Source organism: Idiotropiscis lumnitzeri, chromosome 10 (genome assembly GCF_059441095.1).
Source record: "Idiotropiscis lumnitzeri isolate Australia: NSW breed Sydney's pygmy pipehorse chromosome 10, RoL_Ilum_1.0, whole genome shotgun sequence".
Lineage (NCBI taxonomy): Eukaryota > Metazoa > Chordata > Actinopteri > Syngnathiformes > Syngnathidae > Idiotropiscis > Idiotropiscis lumnitzeri.
Genome location: NC_142400.1, coordinates 10,557,609 through 10,582,677, shown reverse-complemented (window position 1 = coordinate 10,582,677; position 25,069 = coordinate 10,557,609). Strand labels below are relative to the sequence as shown.

Here is a 25,069-nt window from a genome sequence, read left to right as displayed (position 1 = left end):
TTGCAAAATTTCATTTTTTTTTTCAAAATCCATACTGTTGGTCAGTGCATGTGCGAGGGTTATTATTTATTTTATTTTTTTTTAATTTTTTACAAATTAATGACCAATCTAAAGTATTGAAAAGGGCTTGCTCTCTTTAATGATGTAATGTAAATGGTTCAACACAGATGACGTTTTTGAGGTCTGCTGAAAAAGTGATGATTTTGGTGGTACAAGGTTTTGGCCTGACGCCAGCGATATACTGTCTGAAGTTACATTTCTATTGCTTTTTTTTAATATACTTGTCTAATCATTCATGTTCATGTACACTAAACAAATTAACACATAATTCAAAGATTGATTTGTAATTTCTCTGTTCATCGTACATGTAGGCGGTACTGTACAGTCGGAGCCGGTGCAACAGCAACATCGAGATAGGAAGGGTGTGTCTGTAATCCAGCACACAAGCTCCTTTGAAAAGCAGGAAACTCTCTCCATGGAAAGTGAGGGCTCAGACGTTAAAGAGGTTCACCAAGCACAACAACCTCATCCAAAACCATCACCTTCTGCATCTCGCCTCATCCGCCAGCCCAACATCCAAGTGCCAGAGATTCTTGTTACAGTGGAGCCTGATGCAGACATGCCATCCATGTCGCCACCAGTGACTGCATCTTCATCTAAGGTATGATGATTACATTTAATGCAAATAAAATGTCATATATCTTGTATAATCTGAACCCCTTGCCTCAACTATTTATTTATCTTAGGAGGCAGAAAGAGTGGAGGAGTTTCAGTGGCCACAACGTAGCCAGACTCTTGCCCAGCTCCCTGCAGAGAAATTGCCCCCAAAGAAGAAAAGACTGCGCTTAGCTGAGGCAGCGCAATCCTCTGGGGAGTCGAGCTTTGAGTCTGTGTCCCTGCCTCGCAGCCCCAGTCAAGAGAGCAGCATGTCGCACACGTCAAGTCTTTCTGCTTCTTTTGAAGATGCATCAAGGTCAGAGCCTGCAGTCTGGGGTAGCAGTAGCCAAAGCACCCAAATGTTGACTGTGCCATCATCATCTCAACAACACAACCAAAGCCACAAGGAGATGAGGCGTTCAGCTTCAGAGCAGGCACCTCAGAAAGCCGAGCAGGTCTCAGATACCAGAAGCAAGTCTTTTGACTTAGGATCTTTGTCCTCTCAGCAGTCAGCATCCTCCTGGAAAGAACGGCGGAAGTGTCTTCTTGTGAAGCACGCAACCTTAGGGGAACCGGAACAAGAGGAGGGGACCAGCATGGGTCAGTTATCCAGAGCAGAGAGTCCAAAGCCCGGGCCTTCCCACTCAAACCATCCTCTTTTCTATTCATGCTCCCACTTAAACCGTAAGGACACAGGGAATGTCTTGCCGTTGTTACAACCACAAATCCTCACTCGGGATATTCTTCCTTTGCATGAAAGCGTCCAACAGACATTGCATCCAGGACCTCGGTCCCAGCTAATCCCAGTCACCACGGTCTCCCAGTTCATGAACAGAACTTTTTTACATTCACAAACTGTTCAACCTCTACAGGTACACCCAATGCAGATCCACATAACTGAACAAATGGGTATACCATTCCACCAACTTCCTGCTTTAGTTCCAGTCCAGTTTCCCTTCAGTGTGAGTCAGTCTGTGTACTTGCCTGCCACGCCTTTACATTCCACACAGGTTATATCCCCTCCTTCCACAGAGGGAAGCGCCTCTTACGCTTACCCACGGCCCCTCATTGCCACATGTGTGGCACAACTTACCCCATCCGTGTCTCTAGTGGTGCCAGTCCGCCTCCAAACACACATACCGACCTATACACGTGCCATGTACACCACCCTGTCCCAGATCCTGACCTCTGCTTGTCCACAGGACCCCATTTTTTGCACAACCATGACAATCATGGGCAAAGTGGAAAGGCGCAAGTTACAGCGGTCTTATTTGAAAGTCCCCACACCAGATATTAAGATTCACCTTCCTGGGGAACTGCAGTCACCTTTGGTGGAGGAATATGGTCCACTTGGAGCCGGAGGGAGTAAACGTATGCTTTCACCTGCAGCTAGTCTTGAGCTCAGTACTGAGGCCCAACGTCACCAGAAACGGGTAAAGGAAGAAGCAGAAGGAGAGCAACACAAGCCTGAAGTAGGGGTGGAGGATGTAGACAAGATACACAAGGAGGGAGAAAGTAAAACTTGTGGGGAACAACTGGAAGAGGTTGAGAAGAAAAAAGAGATGCTTGAGGTAACGCCCGTAAAAGAAGAGGGAAAGCTGAATCCAAGGCAAAGTAGTAAGGAAGAAAAACATGTGGAAGAGTCAATTGTAAGAAGTCAAAAGGAAGAGGAGCCTCAAGTTAAGGAGATGGGGATTGAGAGAGCAAACAACTGTTCCTACCCGAGCCTCCACACGTCAACCTCTGTCAACTGGTGCTACCTGAACTATGTCAAACCTAACCCAACTGCACAGAGGGACCCTCGCACCTCAGTTTATTCTACCTGGAGTGTCAGCGGACACAACCCAAACTTGCCAGGTGTCAGCACTAAGGTGGCCTTGTCTCTGCTGTGCTCTAAACAGAAGTATAGCTCAGAGACGTACACCATTGCCACGGCTCCGAATCCAGCCAAAAGTGAAAATCCCCCCGCAAGTAGCAGCACACCACGAATGTCAGAGGTAAATTTAAAGAAAATCATACTATTGAATACCAAAAACTATATCTTGTCACTGTCTGATGGCAAACCTCTTCGGCTTTTGGGAATGTTTGTGTCTGATTGAGGGCACACTCAAACATGTTTGTGATAATGACTCGCCATTACCGATTGACACTGACCAGTTTGTCCTTCTTCGCTATGTTGGTAAAAACCACAGGTTTCCATAAAGCCTATCAAAGTTTTCCAGTTTTTTTACATTAAAGACAGCAGATGGATTTTGGGGATGCATACTTCATATGAATCTGGCCTGCACACATCATTCACATATTACTTTTACTAATTATCCAAGGTTGTTGGTACTTTGGTTTTGAAAATTATCTTCCAAACAAAGTGCTGATGTGGTTTGAATGATAGTTCTGGCAGGCAAATGAACTATTAGCAGGGGTGCACATAGAAATTATTCTCAAATGTGCACCAGGGGTTGTTGTTTGGTACCCCTCCCCTGACCAAGTGACTTCATGAATGTACTTAAAGATTTTTGGCGCAATCTGTTAATGTGTGCATCTTTAATGTGTAAGTATGTCATTTTAATATAACGCAATGAATGCGCACCGGCACACCCTGACTATTAGTCGAACAGGCCATTGCTTAATTAGCTGCAATTTAGTTTTAAGAATAGACAGCACTGATCATCTAATGGATCTGCGAGATGACCTTCAGACAGTGAGACGATAATTCCACAAATGTGCTTAACATAAAAATGGCAATCAATGTACTTGGTCTCTTCTTTCACCCTGTATCTTCAATATAGGTACATCCAATCACAGCCTGTTCCTCCACCGATGTAACAGATCACCAGCATGAAAAGGAGGAGAATAAAGAGACGAAGGAAGAGGAGGGACCTTCCACCTCAAAACATTGCGAAACACCTCGTGTTCGCATCTTTGAAGGCGGGTAAGAGCTATTGCTTCTCATTCAACCATTGCGGTGATGCATTTACTGTCACAAGCAAAGCAAATCTAAAAGTCTTCTCCGGAAGTGGTGCACCGGGAAGAGAGACTGAGAATAGATGCAATTGTAGCGAGAGCCAAGTTTTCCCCGCTTTCTGCTGGCACAAGCCTCTGAGCTTTAGAGGGGTTCATTTGGAGAGATAAAACAGCATGTTAGTGCATGCGCATGGTGCCACTTCACTTTGACAAGCTCATGAATACCTGAATTCACCAGTTATATAATATACACAATTGTCATGTTGGGGTTACGTGTATGTGTGTTTCCATGCAAACCTGCAAATGTTTGCTCGGCTCACTCTACTGTGTTCGCATACTGCGTGTGTACTTTCCATAAATGCCCCAGTGATCTTTTTCCAGTTGAGCCTGTCTTCTTTCCCAGGGTTTGCTCTGGTTTGAGCTCAAAGGTTTGCTAAAGAGGTGTAGATCTCTTTTCAACAAAGCATCTCCAGAAATAGACGTGATTCGAAAGGAAGAGGAAGAACAGATGGAAAAGGTCAAGTCATGAGAGAACTCAAAATTTTTTTCTAACACCTACAGTAGAACCTCTAACTTGATTGTTGATTCATTTCATCATAAAGGAATTGAAGCAAAATTAAATGCACCCCTTGACTGCCATTATGAAGGTTAAGATGGAGCCAGTTTATGCTCTGGGCATCAACAACACTGGTCCGCAATTTTTTTACTGAAATTTCAACTCAGAGATGCTGTCATGACCTGTGTCTGCCACGTCAGTGTTTTTGTTGTTATTTTCTTCCCTCCTTCCTGCCATGTGCCTTTTGTTATTGTTTTCATCACCTCCCTGCCATGTGCCTTTGTTATTGTTTTCGTTCTCACCAGCTACGCACCTGTTCCTAGTCATCATCACGCACCTGTTCCTAGTCATCATCACGCACCTGCTTCCCATCTGCTCCCCTAAGTACCCGGACTATTTAAACCTTCCAGACCGACAACGCAGTGTCGGGTCATTACCCTGTTTGCCTCCTGTTGCCACGTCACCTCGGACTCTCACGACTTGCGCTTCGCTCCCGTTGTTGTACTTGTCTTCGTTCCCTGTCCGCCTGGCTCGTTCCCGTCTCGTGTTTGGTCCTTGTCATCGTCCAGTTAGTCTCGTTCAGTTGCCTGTGTTGTTTCTTTGCCCACGCCCCGTTGTTCGTCCCCACCAAGCTCCACAATAAATCTCCTTAAAGCTTCACCTACCCCTGCTTCCTCGCTTCTTGGGTCCACCTCCTCATCGCCGCAAGGCGACTCCTGACAGAATGACCCGACCTCGAAAAAAGGACCCAGCGAGGGGCTCGCGGCGGCGTCATGGACACCGCCGCACGGACCCCCCCCACCAACCCGCCGATCAGCTCAGCGCCACGTCTGCCACGCTACCCGCTTCCCCAGATTACGAGGACTTGTTCGAAAAGACCGCCTACCTTTTGGACTCCCGCCGCGCTGAGTTGGGCGCACGACTGGCCCAGATAGCGGAGCAGGTGGCCTCGATCGCGGAGAAGGGCGCCGCCGCGGTACCACCCCGGGAGACTATCATGGAGCTGACAGCTCAGATGGTGGAGCTGGAGGTCAAGATGGTGGAGAGCATGAGGCTGGCACAGCTGGCCGACCGACAGCTGGCTGAAAGGCGTCCCGCTTCCACGTCATCTGCCGCAACCCACGTCGCCTCCACGTCCGTAGCAGCAACCCACGTCGCCTCCACGTCAGCTGCAGCAACCCATGCAGCCCCCACGTCAGCTGCACCGACCGTGCAGCCTCCGGTGCCTGCCCCTCACCAGCCTGCCGACCAGCCCCGTACCTCGTCTTCCTTTCACGGTAACGCCCTCGTCTTCCTTCCCGACCTTCCTCCACACTGTACCATTGATTCCGATTACGACGACAATTTTGATCACCAGGCCAATTCACCCACTCACGCTTTAGTTGATAATGATTTAGCAGATGATTCTGAGCACTATGCCCCGCACGTTTTTGTCGACTCGGATCACGAGTACGATGCAGACCACATCTACGCCTTGTTAGACGCTCAGCGCCACCCGGACACAGTTAGTACCAGTCACTTTTTCCCCCCCGAACCATTCCTGACACCTTTTTCGTTTGAGTCTTCCAAGACCACCTCCCAATCCACCTCGCGCACTTCACGTCCCAAATCACGTAGATCACGGCCACGTCGTTCCCCTCGTTCACCATCGGTTTTAGCACCTGCTCACGTTCCCCTGGCACCCCCTAGCTCGCGTTCACCAGCCCCTGTAACCTTGGTCCCGCGTGTTCCCCATTCCCCTGATTCCCTATGGCGGCAGGCTGATAGGGATCAGGGCCCCCGGTTCGGCTGTGCCCGGACCGACTGCTGCATCCGGCCCTCTGTCGCCCCCCCGCCAGCTACTGAACTTTGTCCCGGCTCCTCTCCAGCCGCAGCGTCCCATCCCGGCTCTCTGCCAGCTGCTGAGCCCCGTCTCAGCTCCCCGCTAGCTGCTGAGCCCCGTTCCGGTTCCTCCCCAGCTGCTGAGCCCCTTCCCGGCTCCCCGCCAGCTGCTGAGCCCCTTCCCGGCTCCCCGCCAGCTGCCGAGCCCCGTTCCGGTTCCCCGCCAGCTGCCGCGCCCCGTGCCGGCTCCCCGCCAGCAGATGAGTCCCGTTCCGGCTCCCCGCCAGATGATAAGCCCCGTCCCGGTTCCCCCCGAGCTGCTGGGGCCTGTTCTGGCCTCCCGAGAGCTGCTGACCCCCGCTCCGGCGCCTCGCCAGCGCTTCAAGTTCCTGTTCCGGCGGAGCACGTCCTGCGTCCGCCACAAGTCCCTGTTCCGGCGGAGCACGCCCTGCGTCCGCCACCAGTCCCTGTTCCGGCGGAGCACGCCATGCGTCCGCCACAAGTCACAGTTCTGGCGGAGCACGTCCTGCGTCCGCCACAAGTCCCTGTTCCGGCGGAGCACGTCCTGCGTCCGCCACAAGTCCCTATCCCGGCGGAGCACGCCCTGTGTCCGCCATCAGTCCCTGTTCCTGCGGAGCACGCCATGCGTCCGCCACAAGTCCCTGTTCTGGCGGAGCACGTTCTGTGTCCGCCACAAGTCCCTGTTCTGGCGGAGCACGTCCTGCGTCCGCCACCAGTCCCTGTCCCGGCGGAGCACGCCCTGTGTCCGCCATCAGTCCCTGTCCCGGCGGAGCACGCCCTGTGTCCGCCATCAGTCCCTGTTCCGGCGGAGCACGTCCTGCGTCCGCCGCAGGTCCCTGTTCCGGCGGAGCACTCCATGCGTCCGCCCCAAGTCCCTGTTCCGGCGGAGCACGCCATGCCTCCGCCACAAGTCCCTGTTCTGGCGGAGCACGTCCTGCGTCCGCCACAAGTCCCTGTTCCGGCGGAGCACGCCATGCGTCCGCCACAAGTCCCTATCCCGGCGGAGCACGTTCTGCGTCCGCCCCCAGTCCCTGTTCCGGCGGAGCAGGCCCCGCGTCCGCCACAAGTCCCAGTTCTGGCGGAGCACGCCTTGCGTCCGTCACAAGTCCCTGTCGCGGCGGAGCACGCCCTGCGTCCGCTACCAGTCCCGGTCCCCGCTGCGCCCGGCCCGCCGCGGCTCCAAGTCCCGTTCTCGGCGGCGTCCGATGAACCGCCGTCGCCACTCGCCTCTGGCCCTGCGGTGCCAGATGAACCACCGCCACTTCTCGCCTCCGTGTCGGCGGCGTCCGACGATCCACTACCGCTCCAGATTCCTGCCTCAGCGGTGGACGATGACCAGCCGCCGCCTGCCGCCCTTGCCTCGGCGGCATCCGACGAACCGCCGCCGCTCCACGTTCCTGTCTCAGCGGGGTTGGAGGACCAGCCGCCGTGCCACGTTCCGGTCTCGGCGGGGTTCGAGGACCAGCCGCCACTCCACGTTCCTGTCTCGGCGGGGTTCGAGGACCAGCCGCCGCTCCACGTTCCTGTCCCGGCGGGGTGCGATGACCTGCCGCCGCTCCACGTTCCTGTCTCAGCGGGGTTGGAGGACCAGCCGCCGGGCCACGTTCCGGTCTCGGCGGGGTTCGAGGACCAGCCGCCGCTCCACGTTCCTGTCTCGGCGGGGTTCGAGGACCAGCCGCCGCTCCACGTTCCTGTCTCGGCGGGGTTCGAGGACCAGCCGCCGCTCCACGTTCCTGTCCCGCGGGCACTCGACGATCATCCGCCGCTCCAAGTTCCCGTCCCGCCGGCGTTCGACGACCAGCCACAGCTCCACGTTCCTGCTTCGGCGGGGCTCGACGACCTGCCGCCGCTCCACGTTCCTGTCTCGGCGGGGTTCGACGACCAGCCGCCGCTCCACGTTCCTGACTCGGCGGGGCTGGACGACCAGCCGCCGCTCCACGTTCCGGTCTCGGGTGCGCCCGGACGTCCGCCTGAGTGTTCACGGGTGGACTTGTTGATCGGGCCTCCCGGACGCCCGCCTGAATGGCCCCGTCGGGACTCGCTGGTCTGGCCCCCTGGACATCCGCCAGACTGGCCTAGTTCGCGGGCCTTGGTCCCGCCTCCCGGCCGTCCGCCCGAATGGCCCCGTCGGGACTCGCTGGTCTGGCCCCCTGTACATCCGCCAGACCAGCCTAGTTCGCGGGCCTTGGTCCCGCCTCCCGGACGTCCGCCCGAATGGCCCCGTCGGGGCTCGCTGGTCTGGCCCCCTGGACATCCGCCAGACCGGCCTAGTTCGCGGGCCTTGGTCCCACCTACCGGCCCCCTTCCGCCCACCCTCGTTCTTGGACTTGGTTTCATTTTTGACTGTTTTCGTTTGGGACGTCTGGAAGCCGTCCCTTGAGGGGGGGGTACTGTCATGACCTGTGTCTGCCACGTCAGTGTTTTTGTTGTTATTTTCTTCCCTCCTTCCTGCCATGTGCCTTTTGTTATTGTTTTCATCACCTCCCTGCCATGTGCCTTTGTTATTGTTTTCGTTCTCACCAGCTACGCACCTGTTCCTAGTCATCATCACGCACCTGTTCCTAGTCATCATCACGCACCTGCTTCCCATCTGCTCCCCTAAGTACCCGGACTATTTAAACCTTCCAGACCGACAACGCAGTGTCGGGTCATTACCCTGTTTGCCTCCTGTTGCCACGTCACCTCGGACTCTCACGACTTGCGCTTCGCTCCCGTTGTTGTACTTGTCTTCGTTCCCTGTCCGCCTGGCTCGTTCCCGTCTCGTGTTTGGTCCTTGTCATCGTCCAGTTAGTCTCGTTCAGTTGCCTGTGTTGTTTCTTTGCCCACGCCCCGTTGTTCGTCCCCACCAAGCTCCACAATAAATCTCCTTAAAGCTTCACCTACCCCTGCTTCCTCGCTTCTTGGGTCCACCTCCTCATCGCCGCAAGGCGACTCCTGACAGATGCAAGCATACAAACAAAAAGAGCAGACGAGATTTAAAGTCATCTTGCCGAGTTTAATGTCATCATGATGAGATTAAAAACGTCATTGTGGTATGTAGACTTGTGACTTCATGTTTGGGTGTGTCTTGGCGTCACAACCAAGCTAAGTGACCGGTTGACTTCATGCTGCTTTGGACATAATACTTTGGACAATTATTGCGATGCCGACTTCAAAGTTGTCATTTTACGTCATTATGATGACTTTTAATATCGCCCAGACTATAATAATAATAATGATAATAATAATAATAATAATAATCAATATTAATAATAGTCAATAATAAATAACACTAGTTTTCTGCCACATTTTATGGCCAGGTGTAGTGTTGAAGAGCAAAAATGTGTTTATCTGATTAGTTTCAAGATTCACATATGAGAAGTGTTGAAGATCAGCCCAAGCTTTGTTTTGTTAGATTTTTGAAGATAGTTAATCTTTCAGATAGTTTTTTTATAGTCGTCAGTAATTATCTGACCTGTTTTGGCCGTCTGTATTTCTTCCACTCTTTCCTTTTGAGAATTTTAAAATTGTGAATGGGTGCCATGTGAAAAAGGAATTTTCTCCTCGCTAAACTCAAGGTTAGTTCTGATGTCTGTCTTTCAGAATAGAAATGAACGATTTCCATTTTTATTGTGTGCTACTATGCAAATTGATTCTTTTCATGAGATTTATCATTTAAATTGTTCTTTGGGGCAAACAGAAAATAAAAAAAAAAAGGATTTTACTGAATCCCTTCCTCTTTGCCATTTGGGTGGGATATGCTCAGCACATAGCAAAGAAACTCGCTTCTGCCTTGTTTTTCTGGAGATGTAGGTGGATATTTTTAGTTGTGGTTAGAAAATACATGGCAGTGACTAGTAACCCGCCCCTGAATCACTAAAACACAATGGCACTGTTGAGAGGATCCTGCTGTTATTTTTTTTTGTATATAATTTGCTGTTGCTGCTTCTGGCATACAACAGACAATATTGGCAGCCTGACTTCTTGCAAATGTGGCTCATGCCCTTTAATTAAACACAGTCAGCACACATCGGGTATTTACAAAATCAGAATGCATTTTGAGTGTCTGAGCATTTCTAATAAAGGACAATTCATTCAGATAACCACAACTAACCTTTTTGTAAACATCTGGATTGTGTATACATACCTTTATATAGAATCGACCCAAATGTGTCGCTTGATTTGTGCTTAGTGTCTATTTTAGGTTGAGGGCCGTAAGTAGGCTTCCCTTCCCTCTCTTTAGCGGTCGGCAGGGCCACCCGAGCAGACGAATAGCTAATAATGTGTCTGTGTGCGTGTTCTTGTTTGTTTGTAGGGGTGTGTGTGTGTGTGTGTGGTTGCACGTGTGTGCGCTAAGGGTGTAGTGGAGGGAGCAGCATGAGAGTGCTGCGAGGGATTTAGTGGGCATCCCCAATCCACCTCTATAAAGACAGGCTTGTTTCCCAAGAACTCGTGTGTGTGCGTGCGTGTGTGTGTGTGTTTGTACGTGTGCGTCATTTGGCTGAATGTTTGCGCATTGTGCCACATACACTTTCATCCTCCCATCGTAGCCACGAGCACGTTTTTTGTTATCTCTCATTAGCATAAAGTGTTTTCTGGGGGCAACAAACAGCACTGTGATCTGCTCCAGCAGCTGTTCCTGCAGCTGTCCCATAAACCAGTCTTATTTACTCTTTTAACCCTCAACCCGAGGTCTCGTTAATTGCTTTTTAAATGTGTGTGTTTTCACTTTTATGTATTTTCATTTATTTTTCCTTTGCAGTGTTTCGCGGAATCAACACCCGCCGGCCACAGCATTAAGTTCACCTGCACCATTCAATGAGATCCCAAAGAATGCAGTAGATAGTTTGTAGTGTCTCGTATATTGAACCTGTCCTGTAGCTCATTAAGGTAACCAAAATACTAGGAACACTTCTGATTGTGCAGTGCAAACTAAAAAAGAATGAAATTATCATTAGAAAAAAAAATAAACCTCCATCTTCCATTAGATCCAAACCTCTACACTTCAATATAGCAGTTGACAGTCATGATTCAATCACAAAAACTTCAAAACTTTGAATAAAATCCATCAGACTCATCAGAGATGCGTATTATTTATGGACAAAATCTATCCTCTTTTGCTAGTTCACTTGTGTATAGTCAAAGCGAGCGAGTTGTTTACGCTCTGGAAGGGGCAAAGAAATCCTTGTCAGGTTGAAAACAAGCCAGCTAGTCCATTTTAACTTATAAAATGTGTCATGAAAATGAATTTTTAATGATGTCCGACATTTGTCCTTTGCTGTTCAGTCACTTGCGCGTAAAGTAAATCCCACTCGAGCAGCTCTGATCAACCAATCAGAGGACGGAAAAATGCGACATCACTCTGAGCCTGCATAGTGCTGAATTTGAAATCTGTTCAGATTGGTTAAATTAAAAAAAAAAAAAAGAATTCTCGGGCATGTGTCCCTCGCGAACACTCGTCATAATGGTTCGCTAAACAATTAGCCAGGTTTTCTTTCAGCAAGTATATTAAAAAAAAAAAAAAACTGCAAAAATGCTTCATTCACAAGGCAACACTGAAGCTGAAATCTGATTGGACAATTAAAAAAAAAAATTCCCGCAAATTACTGGAAGATACGCAGCTATGACACAAGCTGAAGACAAAAGACAAACGGAAATAAATTACTTTCACTCTACGTTGTGAAAGTAGGTAGTTATTTTTATTTGTCTAATAATTACTGTAATCTCAATCAGGTGCAGGTGAACCGAATGTTGTCTGGCGAGGTATCCACCGTATGTTGATATTGTTTGTCATGATTTGTGATTCTTGATTTCCTGCACTGATGAACACTTTCGATGCTCTCTGTCTGCTTGGTGTCTAATTAATCAACTTTGCTCATAGCTTCCAATTATTTGTAATGATTGTTCAAATTGTTTCAATTGTCACTATGACTGTTTTGTGGCTGAAATAAGATCATCAATGTGGTCCTGAAAGTCTGAAATCAATTTTTTTTACATCCAGTGAGGATCCAGGCAGCGAGATGAGCGATTTGTAGAACGATTTGAAGAAACATTAATTTGTGAATTTGTGACTTTTTCTGTTGGTTCTTTTTTCTGTATCAATAACGCATGCCCATCCCGTCTGTCTGTCAGGTATAAGTCTAACGAAGAGTATATTTACGTTCGAGGGCGTGGCAGAGGAAAGTACATATGTGGGGAGTGCGGCATCCGCTGTAAGAAGCCCAGCATGCTGAAGAAGCACATCCGAACACACACTGATGTCCGTCCGTACATTTGCAAACACTGCAACTTTGCCTTCAAAACCAAAGGTTAGGGGACGGTGAAAGCGATATTTCAGTCCTGTTATGTTTGTCCACTATTCTGTCTGTTAAATGAAATCCATCAAGTTTAAGTCTTGCATTGCATTTTATCCCTGTTGTCGAAAAATGTCCTACATTTCCTTAGACGGCGCAAATGAGTGGAAGTTTTAATGCGCTTTTCATGTTCCCTTTGCAGGGAACCTTACCAAACACATGAAGTCAAAAGCTCATGGGAAAAAGTGCCAGGCAATGGGAGTGTCTGAACCATCCGCGGATGAGCCGGAGAGCGAGGAAACAGGTATGGTCGGAGGGGAGAAGTGAAGAAGTGAAGCTGTTCGGCACTGACAGCTTACGCAAGCGCTATGTACTATTCCCCAACCTTTCGCCCTTGCATAAGGGAAAAAAAGCGCAAGATAAATAATGAAGAATGAAGCGTCTTCCATGGTGCTCTTGTTTTTGCACAATGGCATCTACTTTACCAGCAAAGTCTCATTATCTCCCTCCCGTCGTCACGTCTTCTTTGCTGTCAGTCTGCACTCATCACATGCAAGGACGCAGCGTTTATGCTGTGATTTCATTCATTCCCTCCTGACATAGTTTGTGAATAGAAGTGTGATGCTTTTCAACCCTAGTCTATTTATAACACAGCTGTGGTGGGTTACGGATTGTCAGCAAGATAAAGCGCGTTACTTTCGGGTGCCTAAAGCTAGTTCTTTCTCACAAATTGTAGGTTGCTATGCATGTGTTTTCAAGTTAGTTGATTTGAATTTTTTCCCCATTTCCCAAGGTTAAATTGTTAAACGACCTCTTCTTACACACCTCCTGCCAAGTGTTAATTAATTGTAATAACGTTTTCATAAAGGTAAAATTTTGTTATTGTTTCATCATATTTAAACAGTTACAAATTTAATCAGGTTAAAAAAAAACGTATACTTTTACTAGCACTGAGAATAATTCAGTCATTTTGTCTTTTCTGACCTGAAATAATTATTTTAGATGCAATTTTTTTTTTTGCCTTCACCAAATAATAAAAGTTATTTTCCCTCAATCTTGCCAAGATGAAATTGTGACACATTGCACAATTGCACCATCTACCAGCAAATGACCAAACTAGAACTTTACTTTAGTAATTGAGTAAGAACTGATTAGTTGACGAGATAGTTGAACAATAGTTCGTTCCAAAACTATTTGCTGACTTGTTTTTACTTGCATCCTAAAATTGTGGTGACAATAGAAAGGACAATTAGTTCTGAAAACTTTTATTTCTTTGTTGCGTAATTACGGTAAAGCCAATTTTCACAGACGTGAAACTTAAAAGTTTTGCTCATGTGCCCAACTTGAAATTTTATTGGTTTGTTGCCTTGTAATTTAAAATTCACACAACTTTTTATTCCCAGTGTAATTGTTCTACTAGTTTTCCACGGAATTGTCTTGCTCAAGAGGACAAAGAGTATATTAGTACGTTGGTCTTTAGCTGGATATCAAGGATATCTAATAAATGCTCAAATGGTTTTCCATATCTCTCACCATCATGGTTTCATGCTCGTTGGAGGTAATAAATACACCCACAGCAGAAATTAACTCACTGATTTTATACTTGGCATAGATAATAACATAGGATGGATGTGAATTGAAGTGATGTAACTAAGAGTGACTTTCTGTATTCCAGCAGGGAGCGATGATCGTGCATGTTACTCCGAGGAACAGGAAGAGCACCAGTTTTCCAACGCGGAGGAGTCAGAGGACGATGATGACGATGATGACGATGACGATGACGATGGGGAAGAGTCTCACGATGACCCTCCTTCCTCCTGTTCGTCAGACACCCTGACGTCAACGGGGGGTCGCTCCAAATCCAGCGGTCGCTCTCGGCAGTGTACTCCGGAGCCCGAGCCCGCCGGCCTCAGTCCGGGATTGGAGGCCTCCCAAAGAGGGGCTTGGCACACTAGACGAGCCGCCTCGCCGGGCAGCCGGAGAGCTCTGTTTTCCCGACGGAGTTGGAAGGCATCACCGAGAGCCTTCTCCCCCAGCAGTGAGAGCTGTTCCCCGAGTCACAGCCTCTCCCCCCGCCTGGAGCTGTCCTCACCCATGCACAGTCTGTCCCCGAGAACAGAGCTCCCCTCACCCAGCCGGCAAGTGTCACCCTCCCCTGAAAGAGGGCCGTCTCCTATCAGGCCCGTCTCGCCACTTTGTCCCAGCTTGCCAGGTTGCTACAGGTTATCACAAGCTAGGACCCCGCCTTTGCAGGTTGGAGTGCCGCAGAATACCCTTGGATGCCTTCCTCTGGGACACCACGACACAAAGGGTAGTCGTATGAAAGTGGTAAGTACTTTGAATATACTGCACTGGGTCATTTGCATACACTGCTAGCAATTTCTACTAGACACACACTGCAAAGTATTTTGCCTGCTATGCCCTTTTGCATTTGGAGAAGTGTGGAACTGCCAATGTGGAGTAAACAGTTTTCACTGGAATACTCCATGGCATTAAAATCAAATAAAAATGTCAGCATTTGGCCTACATTTTAGCCATATTTTCCTTTTTTTTTTTTTTTTTTTTTTTTTTTTTTTTAATATATCCGTGCTGCCTCTTACCAAATGGCCAGACCACTATTTTGGGGCCTCTGTCTTAAAGATCACTCTCCCAAAATGCTTGTTTCTGTGTTGCCCCCTACAGGACAAAAGTGGCACTGCAGCGGATGGGCACTCATTGGCAGACACCTTCTTGTTCCCCCCTGCTTTTCGTCTTTCCACGTGCGAGGGATATCCCGGCCACCGAGCTGCGGACAACATCTTCAGCCATCTTCCCATGCACTCCCAACAAGCCAAGGTCCCCTATCTGATGATTCCCATCGGAGGGATTCAAATGGTACAAGCCAGGCCAAGGTCCAATCCTTCCACCCCCTTGTCCCCGATGTCTCCTTCGACGGAGGGGCCGTCGCCGGCCAGACTTGACTCATTCTGGGGCGGGACCCCAGGACCTCAAGGGAGTAGATGTCCTGGGAATGACTGGTCAGCAGACTATCAGGCCGCAGGAGGCAGCCAGTCAGGACAGTGCAGTGTCAGTGCACAAGTCATGTGTTCCAAACTGGAGTTGGAGACCACGGACTCAAAGCAATATGGCAGCTCTCAAAGCTCCGCCTACACGTGCAGGAGTGCTACTGAGTCGACCGAAGACGGACGCTCGGCGGCATCTTTCAGTTTAGCGGCCCCTGTATCCTTGCGTCTGATTGGACAGCAGCCAGAGGCTGAGGGCAGAGCGACAGAGGACGCAGCGAGAGAAGATCAGAGTAACTAATTTGATGCATCTCCGACTTGCTTTTTCAGCCGCTACATTCGTCTTGTTGTTCAATTGCTTTCTTTTTTTTATACAGTTTTCAATACTATTGTTAACTTAAATGTTTGTTCTTTGGCAATATTCAGGTTTGTCATAAAAAATGCACTTTTTTTCTTTGTGAAAATAATGTTTCTGTAAATGTATATACAAGAATTATATATGATTATACCCTTCCTGTATCTTTATTGATACTGGTAATGCTACTGTCTGTTTAAATATGTGTCAGAGTAATATGAACATGTGTAAATGACCAAAATCGTTAATCATGAAATGAATTACTTTTTTTTCTCCCCCCAGTATTACTCCAATTATAGTTACTTGTGCCTTTTCTGTCCAGGTTTGTGTTTTGAGGTGTAAAGTACAGATAGAAAATGAGAAGGCTGTGAAATTTTATATTGGACTTTTGTGTCATTAAGGCAGATTTATATTCGGTGTTCTGTTTTGTTCTTAATACTGTTGCTTTAATTCCAGGGTAACCGAGAGTCACGTCGATGAGATGTTGAAGGAGCAGCAGAAACTCGTTAAAGGAAATGCACTGAAGTTCTATTTTTTATTGTAAGAGACTTTGGATGAGAAATCTCTTTACAGGGAAGAGCGCTCCTTATTTATTGCTATTTGATGACAATGATCGTTGTTTCACAGGTATTGTTGTTGTTTTATTTTTTACTCTTTGTTACACAGAAAAAACAATGTTTCTTTTTCTTACTTTTTTTTTTCATGATGTTCATGCAATTTTAATTGGGGACAAAGATGAGGGATGGAGTCTGACTGGTACCGGCGGATCAAGTGCCCTGCAAATTTCACACACAACAAAATTTGCAGTCATTGGGAAAAATTAAAAAAAATATATTGCACCTAAGACCATTTTGCTTTTGCCTTTTTATATACACTTAGCACTGAGAGTGGACGTGTGTCCCCCTGAAAACAAGTTCAGTGTCTCTAAAAAGTCAACACTACCCTATAAAATGCAAGCTAATTATTTACCCAGAAAAAAAAATAATTTCCAATTTTTCACAACATTACGTTTAGTTTTTACAATTTCAGTCTTTACTGATTTTTAGTAGCATTTTACTTGCATGCTCTTTCAAAGACCGGTCATCATTTTTTAAGTTCTTTTGTTAATTTGTGTTTGCTGTCAGCCATTGGTTCTCGGATACACACAAAAGTTCCCACTTTTACACCAATTTTGTATGAAGGAGAAAAAAATGCCATAAAGCGTGATTCTTTCATAAACAAGACGTGCAGTATGTATGCAGCCCGCATACATTTTATGACCAAAATGTGATTTGTATCAAACTGAAAAACACTTGTGTACAATAAATCCAGACTACACATTTTGTACGTTTACAACAAAATAAAACATAATTGTCCACCAAAAAAAATTACAATATCAGAAAACAAAATCCCCACAATGTGCATTGATGACTACGTAATCTTAGTAATTAGTACACCTGCTTCACCATCGAGCGGTAGTGGGTTTGAAAAGCGGTCAGGATTTGGCACTTAAAATGGTAGCAGGTGTGTGCTGATTCACATTTAACATGAGTTTGAAAGTGATTGATTAATTCTAAAATTAACGTGAAAATATTTTTAAAAACATTTTAAATTGATTTGTCCGTCTTAAAGGTCACATTAACGGTGGAAACAGTAGGAATGTTTTTTTTTTTTTTTTTGTCTGCTATTTTTGCACCACAAAAACCTGACATTCGAACAGGGCTGAGTTGGATTAGGCATTTAGGTTTCCCGAAACAGGATAAGCAATATAAAATGGATGAATGCAGCCACAAACTCAAGTATTACAGAAGTACACAGTTGTGCGACCTCATTATATTTAGATGTCCCATATGTTTAACTCGATTGAATTGTCGTGGTATTTTTTTTGTTTGTTTTAAACTTGCTTTTCTCTTGAGATTCATGTTGAATTGTGATTTGAACCGAAGACCAGAAACCTCAACATCATTCACGGAAAGAAACTAGTGCATCTTTGGCAAGGTCAGCTTCTTTTACTTTCTCTTTTCTCTATTTTTCTTCTTCCACACGTTGTGTGACAAAAGTTTGACCACTAGAGGTCCTTGTTCAATTGTGAACTTTTATGCCAATGAACGTTAAGAACATTTTTTCTTTATTATATGATATAGGTCATTTCAGAATTTGAGGACATTTTCTATTCGCCCCTTCAAGGAAATTTCAAATTATCCAGGAACAAAATACAGAAATATGGACTTCTTTAAATGTTACTGTTGCTTTATATTAAAAGTGATTAAAAAACATTTTGAATTTTAAGTCGTGCATACACCCCTCGAATGGCTTCTTCTTTTCTTTTTTTTTTTATCTCTCCAACTTGATTATTTCTAATTGTTTAAATATTTAATTTGTCCGTCTTATTTGTAATTATGCACCTCCAAAATCAGGTTTTTCTCAATATGCATGCAAACTTGTAACAAAATCATTTTCAGGAAGAAAAAGTGACCTAAGGAAAATGGCATTATCAAACTAAATGATTTGTCCATGGAGTGGCATAAGGTAAATCCTCTCTTCTATTTTTTTCTTTTTTTCCCCAGTGTGTCCCAAAAAAATGTGTCATTGGAACCAGTCCAACAGTTACTCATATTATCATACAAAAACACATTATGAATGTTTTTCTTTTATTTCATAACTAATTTTGTTCTTGACTGATCAGCACAGAAGCTAACAGCTTTTTTTACTCTTGAGCAAAACGTAAACAACCCTAATATATGTTTGATGCGTAGTATATCCACACGCAAAATTACCCTCAATGTTTCTGGTTTCAGGGTTACGTAAAACTCATCCCCAGCGAGTGCCTGGCCCAATTGTGCGACTCTTGCTGTGACATGACATTCCATGGAGGCATGATAGAAAACACGCTTAAGCAACAACATTAACACTGAGCACCTGCTTCTTTTCCCTCTTTTTTCTCTTTTTTTTAATCCATACTGCTGCATGTTATCCAGAGGGTGGCCTTAATGTGATGGAATGCCCGTGGTGAGCTGCACATCTGCGCTCCTGAGGGAACTGAACTTGTAACCTCTGGAGCAAGAATGTGTTGTCAAACCTGTGCAGTCATGATGTTGAGTGGCCATGTCACACATTCCACACATCCTTATGTGAAGAGCATTGTGAACAACATTTATGACAGGAATTCTGTGTACCGTTTATGTACAGTAGAGTGCATCTTGGAAGTGGCCTTTAACATCCCCAATAAAAAATAAAATAAAAATATTTAAAAAACATTAAGTGACCTCTACAATAGTTTGTTGATGGCAAGGCAGTTTTATTTATATATTACATGTCATCCATAAGGTTACTCATTGTGCATCACATAGTTACAAAACAACAATAAAAACAAACTTTAAAGGCAAAATAATTTTAACTTTTTTTTAAAAATAGAAGAATTGGAAATATTTAAATGTAGTGACATAAAAGGAGTTGACTAAAATTACTAAAAAAAAAAAAGCATACAGTGCAAGAACATGATAGAATATTCCATTTGTGTACAGCATAACAGCTAAATGCTGATGCACCTTGTTTGCTTTGAACTCAGGGCTCTACTAATTGAGTCAGCTGGTCTTAGAACCCTAGTGGGTTTATATTCCATGAGCATTTTTAATGTATTAAGGACCAAAGACATTTAGTGATGTATATTCATGTTCATGCAGTTATTACTATGTTTCATATAGTATATAGTAACACAGCACCTTAATTGAACTGTTGTCAAATTGATTGATACAGCTACCTATCATCTGCACAGCAACGGTAGCCAACTTTGGAATTCTGAAGAATTTGACCCAAAGGTAGCACATACAGGCTGAACAAAAGGGGTCCTAAGACTGACCCTTGAGGAACCTCACATGTTATTGGAAGTTTGATCCGATTTCAAATTGACTCTTTTCCTTCACCGTCACACTTCAGACCAGAACCATCGTAGGACTGTTCTGTTTAGTCCTACTAAAGTTCTTGACCTGCCCAACTAGCATATTTTGTTTAAATGCCAGCATTCTGGTCAGTCTATTCCGCAAGGCAAATCCTGACATACATGCATACGTAATGTGCCGAGAGCATCTCTTGAGCGTCCTCCTGCAGTCCCAAAACACACTTAAGGTTCCCTGAAGAGTCTAAATTGACTCAAAGTGTATAACAGTAGTTGTCAGAATGTCCTAGGTCATATTATTTGAGGGAAAAACAAAAACATTCCCAATGACATGATACAATTTGAGGACGACATACTGTAAGGTTTTTTTACTCCATTCTGATCGACACGTTTGTATATAGTGAGGAAACATATCTGTTGTGCTCTGTCGCATACATAAAGCAGGGAAATGACTCCATTTTAAGGTGAAGTTCACGTAAGAGTCTAGACCATTATAAGGTGAATCACTGTGTCACAGACAGTTCAGCATCAATCATTTTATTCTATATGTGCATGGTGTCTGACTGCTGACATTGGCAGCCAATTGTACAAGTTCACACAAAGGGCTTGAGATGTGTCATACTTTGCGTTATAGCGTCATAGAGATCATTCAGGGGTTTTACACATGCACCTTCCATTTATTTGTGTACAAAAAGGCAGACTTCAATTGCAAGGGCAAACTAAGTCAATTAATGCAGTCAAGCATCTTTTGAATGGCAATCTTCGAGGATGTCACACGTGAAAAATGTATCCACATCATACAAATGTTTAAAATGTTCCAAATATTTGCAATGGCCTATAAATCTAAAATAACTTGCTTGCAGTAATGTTCGATTTTGCCAGCAATTAACAAGGAGAGAAGTTTCTAATATTCTGGCAGCCTTATTTGGTCACTTGAGACAAAAATATTTCACATATGTGGAAAAGATTTACAATTAAATTCTACACAAGTGCCATCTATAACTAGAATACGAACATATAGTTGATATAATACCTCAATGCAAAATATCAAAGTCACAAATTTGGAATGCATGAGTGTTTTGAACACACATGGGAGGTGTGTGGAGGTGAGGGGGTGGTGGTAGGGTCAACATTTGTGGTTCCATGGCACGTCTAGGCAACTGTGGGCGGAGCCGTTGTCTTGACATCATTAAAGAGGGTGAGGAGCGGTTTAAGAGTGTCACGCAAACGCAACAGCAGCACAATGACCACACAGCTGAGTGCACTTTCGACCAATATGTCCTCTCACGTCAGCATTTTACTTCTCATCACACTTTGGGTGTCTCTGCAGCATGGTGAGTGCAGTTTTTATCATTTCGGTATGATTTTTTTTTTTAAAGTAAATATATTATGTCGTTCTTGCTGGAATGGTGCATATGACACCGGGGGTCACCTGCACTGCAGCAGCTTTGCAAGATGGTCCAAGTTCTCAAGCAAACTTGGGTTGTGGTTCTTGGCTAAAAGTGACGTTTTTTATTTTTATTTTTATTATTTAAAAAAAATGTCCTAAAGCGTATTACATATGCCAAACTTAACATAAATGCTAATTTCATGCTCTTATGTATCTCATGTTTTTGTACTGTAATTTGTGCTTGAGTGGATATCAAGCACAGTTCCGATAAACGTGCCTCTCTTTGACACTAACAGGCTGTGGGCGCCCACTGATGAAGGCCCAAGACGTGCCTTCCCATGACGATGTCCGAGCAGCGAGATTAAGGAGCAAACGTTGCGCATGTAGCAGTGTGCACGACTCTGAGTGCTACTACTTCTGCCACCTGGACATTATATGGGTCAATACGCCCAGGTGAGTATAAGGAAGTGAATGCGTGTCCATCGTGATTTGAAACTAAATCGACACATCAATGTATGATTAAATAGGTTAGGTGTGCAAAGTATGAAAGAGCAAAGTCTTTGCATACAGCATATTATCATGGCAACTTTGTTTGTGCAGTAAGACAACACTTTATGGCCTCGGTGGCGCTAGGGCACGGCAACAAAGGGCTGCAAGCAGGTGCACATGCGCTAACCTCGACGACCTAATCTGCACTAGTTTCTGCTATCAACGGTGAGTACGTCATATTTTAATTAAAGGCCTCTGATTAGGTTTGAAAGCGTTATTGTGCTGATTTTCCGAAAGGTAAATATTTTCCCATGTGGATGACTTCTGAGTGTTGCAGTGCGTTATCATCCGTTGGTTGATTTTTCTTAGCCGTCGCTTTATAAAAGTTGACTCTGCAACTTTGTGACGTTGGAAACAAATAAGTCAGCCTTTTTTTTTTTTTTAATGTACTGCTCAGAGGAGCTCTGCTGAGTAGTGGGCTTTCAGGGGTTAATTTTAAACATTTTAATGTGCCTGTAAAGGTAAGATGTACAAAGTTAACATAAAACAAGTACAAGAAGAAGGAATATGATGTGAGCTGTTAAAAAAAATAAATCGGGATTGTATCCAGGACACTGAATGATTTGCTTGAATTTATCATCTTTTTTTTTACTCCATAAAAAATAATGGAAATGGAATTACTTTGTTCCAGAGTGAAATATTTTCATCATTAATCATTTATTAACTGTGTTGCATGCAACCTTTTGATCTACTTAAAAATCAGGTAACCTTGATACAATAAGACTAACACAACTAAAATAATCACCATCAATCGTGACTTACCCTTCAAGGACCAATGGCATGACTTGCATACAATGTAAAAAAAAAATTTTAAAAAAAGGTGGTTGAACTCAAAATGTCAAGGCATCAAACTTATATTAATTCTTAAATTGGGCGGTTCAACTGAATAAAATTGTCTTTCCCACATTTCACAACAAAGAAAGAAGAGTTTATAGAACTGTCGTCTCTTGTATTATTCTCGCCCCCCCAACTTAAAGATTTAAGTAAAAACAACTCAGCAAATTTTGTTGGAGCAAACAACTTGCTTGATTGCCTTTTTGTGCTAAGTGTTGCCATAAATGTAAATACATTTTATTTTCAAGTTGTTCCATGTTAAATTACTGTTTAAGCTATTAAAAAATATGAGTTGTATTTTTTTATAGTGTGTAAGCAAACCGACCAACATATAAGTTTCAAAAACTAAAATCACAACAAATTCTATACTTGTCATTAATTTTACGATGTTAAGGGGAGACTCTTCACATTAAAACAAACCAAACCACAATTGGTTTTGCAACTCATATTCACAAAATAATTTTGCATTCTCAGAGAGGTGTGACTTGCAAGTCCCAAAAAGTCCACAGTGCATCAGACTGAGAGGGAGACATGAGTCTCTGAGGCTAAACATCCGCCAGGCAACACCTGATGACCCGATGCTGCTTAAATGGCGATGTGGGCAACCAGCTGACAGATGAGTCCGACAAGGAGAGGTGGAAACACCCCGAGGACGTCCGTCCCGAGGACTGTGTGGAAGGTGCAAAATGACAGATGTCTGCAAACACACCTCATAAAGCTAATACGGAAGATAAGAACTGTCAGGTCCAGAGTTCTTTGCCTCCAGATGTCAAAGTGTTGCCTCTGCCGTCTGAGAGACGACCAGCACGTGTGAAGAAAATGGAAAGGTCATAAAATGCGACGTCTCGTTTGTTGAGGCAAATATACTCATTATGTTACAAAATGAGTTATTAAAAGTAATCAGTGGACTTGTGGTTTATAATTTAGAAAAAAGCCTTAAAATGTGTACAATACTCCCGAGAAAGTTTATGAAATTTGTATTAACTCCAGCAAACACCTTTGCAATGAACCAGAAGAGAAAGTCATTAAAATGTCTCAGCACTTTTTTATTAGATTTGTGAAAGATTTTATTATGAATCTACAGTATTTTTTTTACAGACACCCTGACAAAGCACGTTTTGCTTGCTTTTTATTTCCCTCCTTTGACCTTTCCTGTTTGCATTCGGAAAATATACTGCGTCGATGAGTGTGTGGCGAGAATTTTGGGAAGAGGGGTGGGCCAACCCCAAACACATCTGGGACTTCAAAAGGAGGCCCGGGATGGATGAATGATTCTGGAATTCTCCACTAGATCAATAATAAATGTACTTGCTATTCATATTCGGTGCAGCCGCTGTTATCACAAGGATCCAAGCAAAGAATGCGGTGTTTTGTAACAAGGGGATGAACGGGCGGTACATTTAGTAATGGCCTGTCAACCTGTGTTTCCCAGTTGATTGCTTGTATTGCGCATACCGTGCGTGCACATGTTGCTCGCGCTGGGCCATCGCGGCGGGAAAACAATCACCGCAGATAATTCATCTGCCGCCTAATGAATGGGGATGACAAGAGCTAACCTGCTTTTGCTCTTTGACCAAATAACTTCAATGAACAAAACCGACTCGCAAATGTTTGCTATTGACTCATATGCTTGTTTATCCTGCTTCTTTCCGCACCTTTGAATGACCGACCTTTAGCTTCTATTTTGAACAGCCAGCCTGATGTACATGATGCAATGAACAGTAAGGGATAGTTGTGAAACTAATATTCACAATAATTTTAGAGAAAGTCAGAATTATACATTTTTTTAACTCAATGCTGCAAATTGTGTGATGCCACTGTGATTTTCATTGTTCCCATGACAGTAACAATGAAGTTCAATTCTACTTTAGTTTACTTTTTTCTGCAGACTGGTAGGCTCCGGCGCTCAATGATCCTGAGCAAGATAAAATGTATAGAAAATGCATGGATGAGCACACAGTAGATGGAAACATCTGTCAAGAGAATAGAAGACTTTGCACATAACGACATGACGTCATATCCGTTGGGAATATTTCTGCTTTCACTTTTCCGGTTGGGCAAATTATGATAGCTTGGCAGACATTAAAAAAATAAATAAAAATAACGTGAATTGCAAATTGTATGAACTGTTTCTTCAGATACAATGTGGTCAAAATGTGATTTTGTAACAACAATGTTTTAAAAATAAATAAATAAATAAACAAATAAGAACAATAGCAGCTTTATTAAGAACTCTGTCTACGGTACTGGCACAGGGAAGCCATATGAAAAAAAAAAAAAAGTGTAAATAAGAAACAGCCCCCCACGCAAAAGGCGGCATGGAGAAGCTAAATACTCTACCATCATTTCGAAGACATTCTACAAGAACCCGTACTGTGTGGAATGCAGCAAATCTTATCCTAATTTAAAAAAATGTGACACCTGCAAAATTCAGAGTGAAACAAAGATTTCTTGTAACACTCTCTAAATGATGTGTGTACTAATATCTTTCTCAGTCATGTAATCTTACTTGAGAGCAGGAGAAAATTGTACACTGACTGACATCCAGTATACAGTAGTGCAGAATGATCAAGTTAGTTTGTATGAAAATGCTGTTACTGGAAAAGGGGAAGTATGTTACTGTGCATACTTCCTTTCTGAGATGACATTGACTGGAAAATATGTGCCCCATTACGTGCTGAAGGGAAGTGATGGATTATCCTGAAACCTAATCAATTTGACCATGCGTCAATGTTAATTATTTTGTAATCAAGGAATACTGGAACATAATTGTAGTG

At 44.5% G+C, this 25,069-nt stretch overlaps 2 protein-coding genes and 1 long non-coding RNA gene across 9 annotated transcripts in view; all 3 read left to right on the top strand.

Moving 5' to 3' along the window:
* Positions 1-16,489, top strand: part of hivep3b (HIVEP zinc finger 3b) — a 53,164-nt gene extending 36,675 nt beyond the window's left edge. For 2 of the 5 annotated variants that reach the window (XM_088306074.1, XM_088306073.1), the window contains 7 exons: positions 372-661; positions 747-2,654; positions 3,444-3,586; positions 12,128-12,303; positions 12,491-12,592; positions 13,964-14,616; positions 14,971-16,489. In XM_088306074.1, the coding sequence (XP_088162200.1) occupies positions 372-661; positions 747-2,654; positions 3,444-3,586; positions 12,128-12,303; positions 12,491-12,592; positions 13,964-14,616; positions 14,971-15,591 (3,893 nt within the window). In that variant the 3' untranslated portion in view covers positions 15,592-16,489. The remainder of the gene's footprint in view (positions 1-371; positions 662-746; positions 2,655-3,443; positions 3,587-12,127; positions 12,304-12,490; positions 12,593-13,963; positions 14,617-14,970) is intronic. The other 3 variants (XM_088306075.1, XM_088306077.1, XM_088306076.1) reach the window with 3 other exon arrangements.
* Positions 16,490-17,082: 593 nt separating this feature from the next.
* On the top strand, positions 17,083-18,881 carry LOC148329135 (uncharacterized). 2 transcript variants are annotated; one of them, XR_015845615.1, is made up of 4 exons: positions 17,083-17,148; positions 17,541-17,622; positions 18,087-18,153; positions 18,423-18,881. It is a non-coding gene; the product is annotated as an uncharacterized LOC148329135 (long non-coding RNA). The 2 variants fall into 2 exon arrangements; XR_015845614.1 differs by lacking the exon at positions 17,083-17,148 and having other exon boundaries at positions 17,159-17,622.
* A 1,881-nt stretch (positions 18,882-20,762) lies between these two features.
* On the top strand, positions 20,763-24,491 carry LOC148329134 (endothelin-2). 2 transcript variants are annotated; one of them, XM_088306979.1, is made up of 4 exons: positions 20,763-20,853; positions 21,206-21,362; positions 21,510-21,623; positions 22,767-24,491. In XM_088306979.1, the coding sequence occupies exons 1-4, from the start codon at positions 20,763-20,765 to the stop codon at positions 22,774-22,776; spliced, it is 372 nt and encodes a 123-aa protein (XP_088163105.1). In that variant the 3' UTR covers positions 22,777-24,491. The 2 variants fall into 2 exon arrangements, with proteins under 2 accessions (XP_088163105.1, XP_088163106.1); XM_088306980.1 differs by lacking the exon at positions 20,763-20,853 and adding an exon at positions 20,869-20,877.
* The last annotated feature ends 578 nt before the right edge of the window (positions 24,492-25,069 follow it).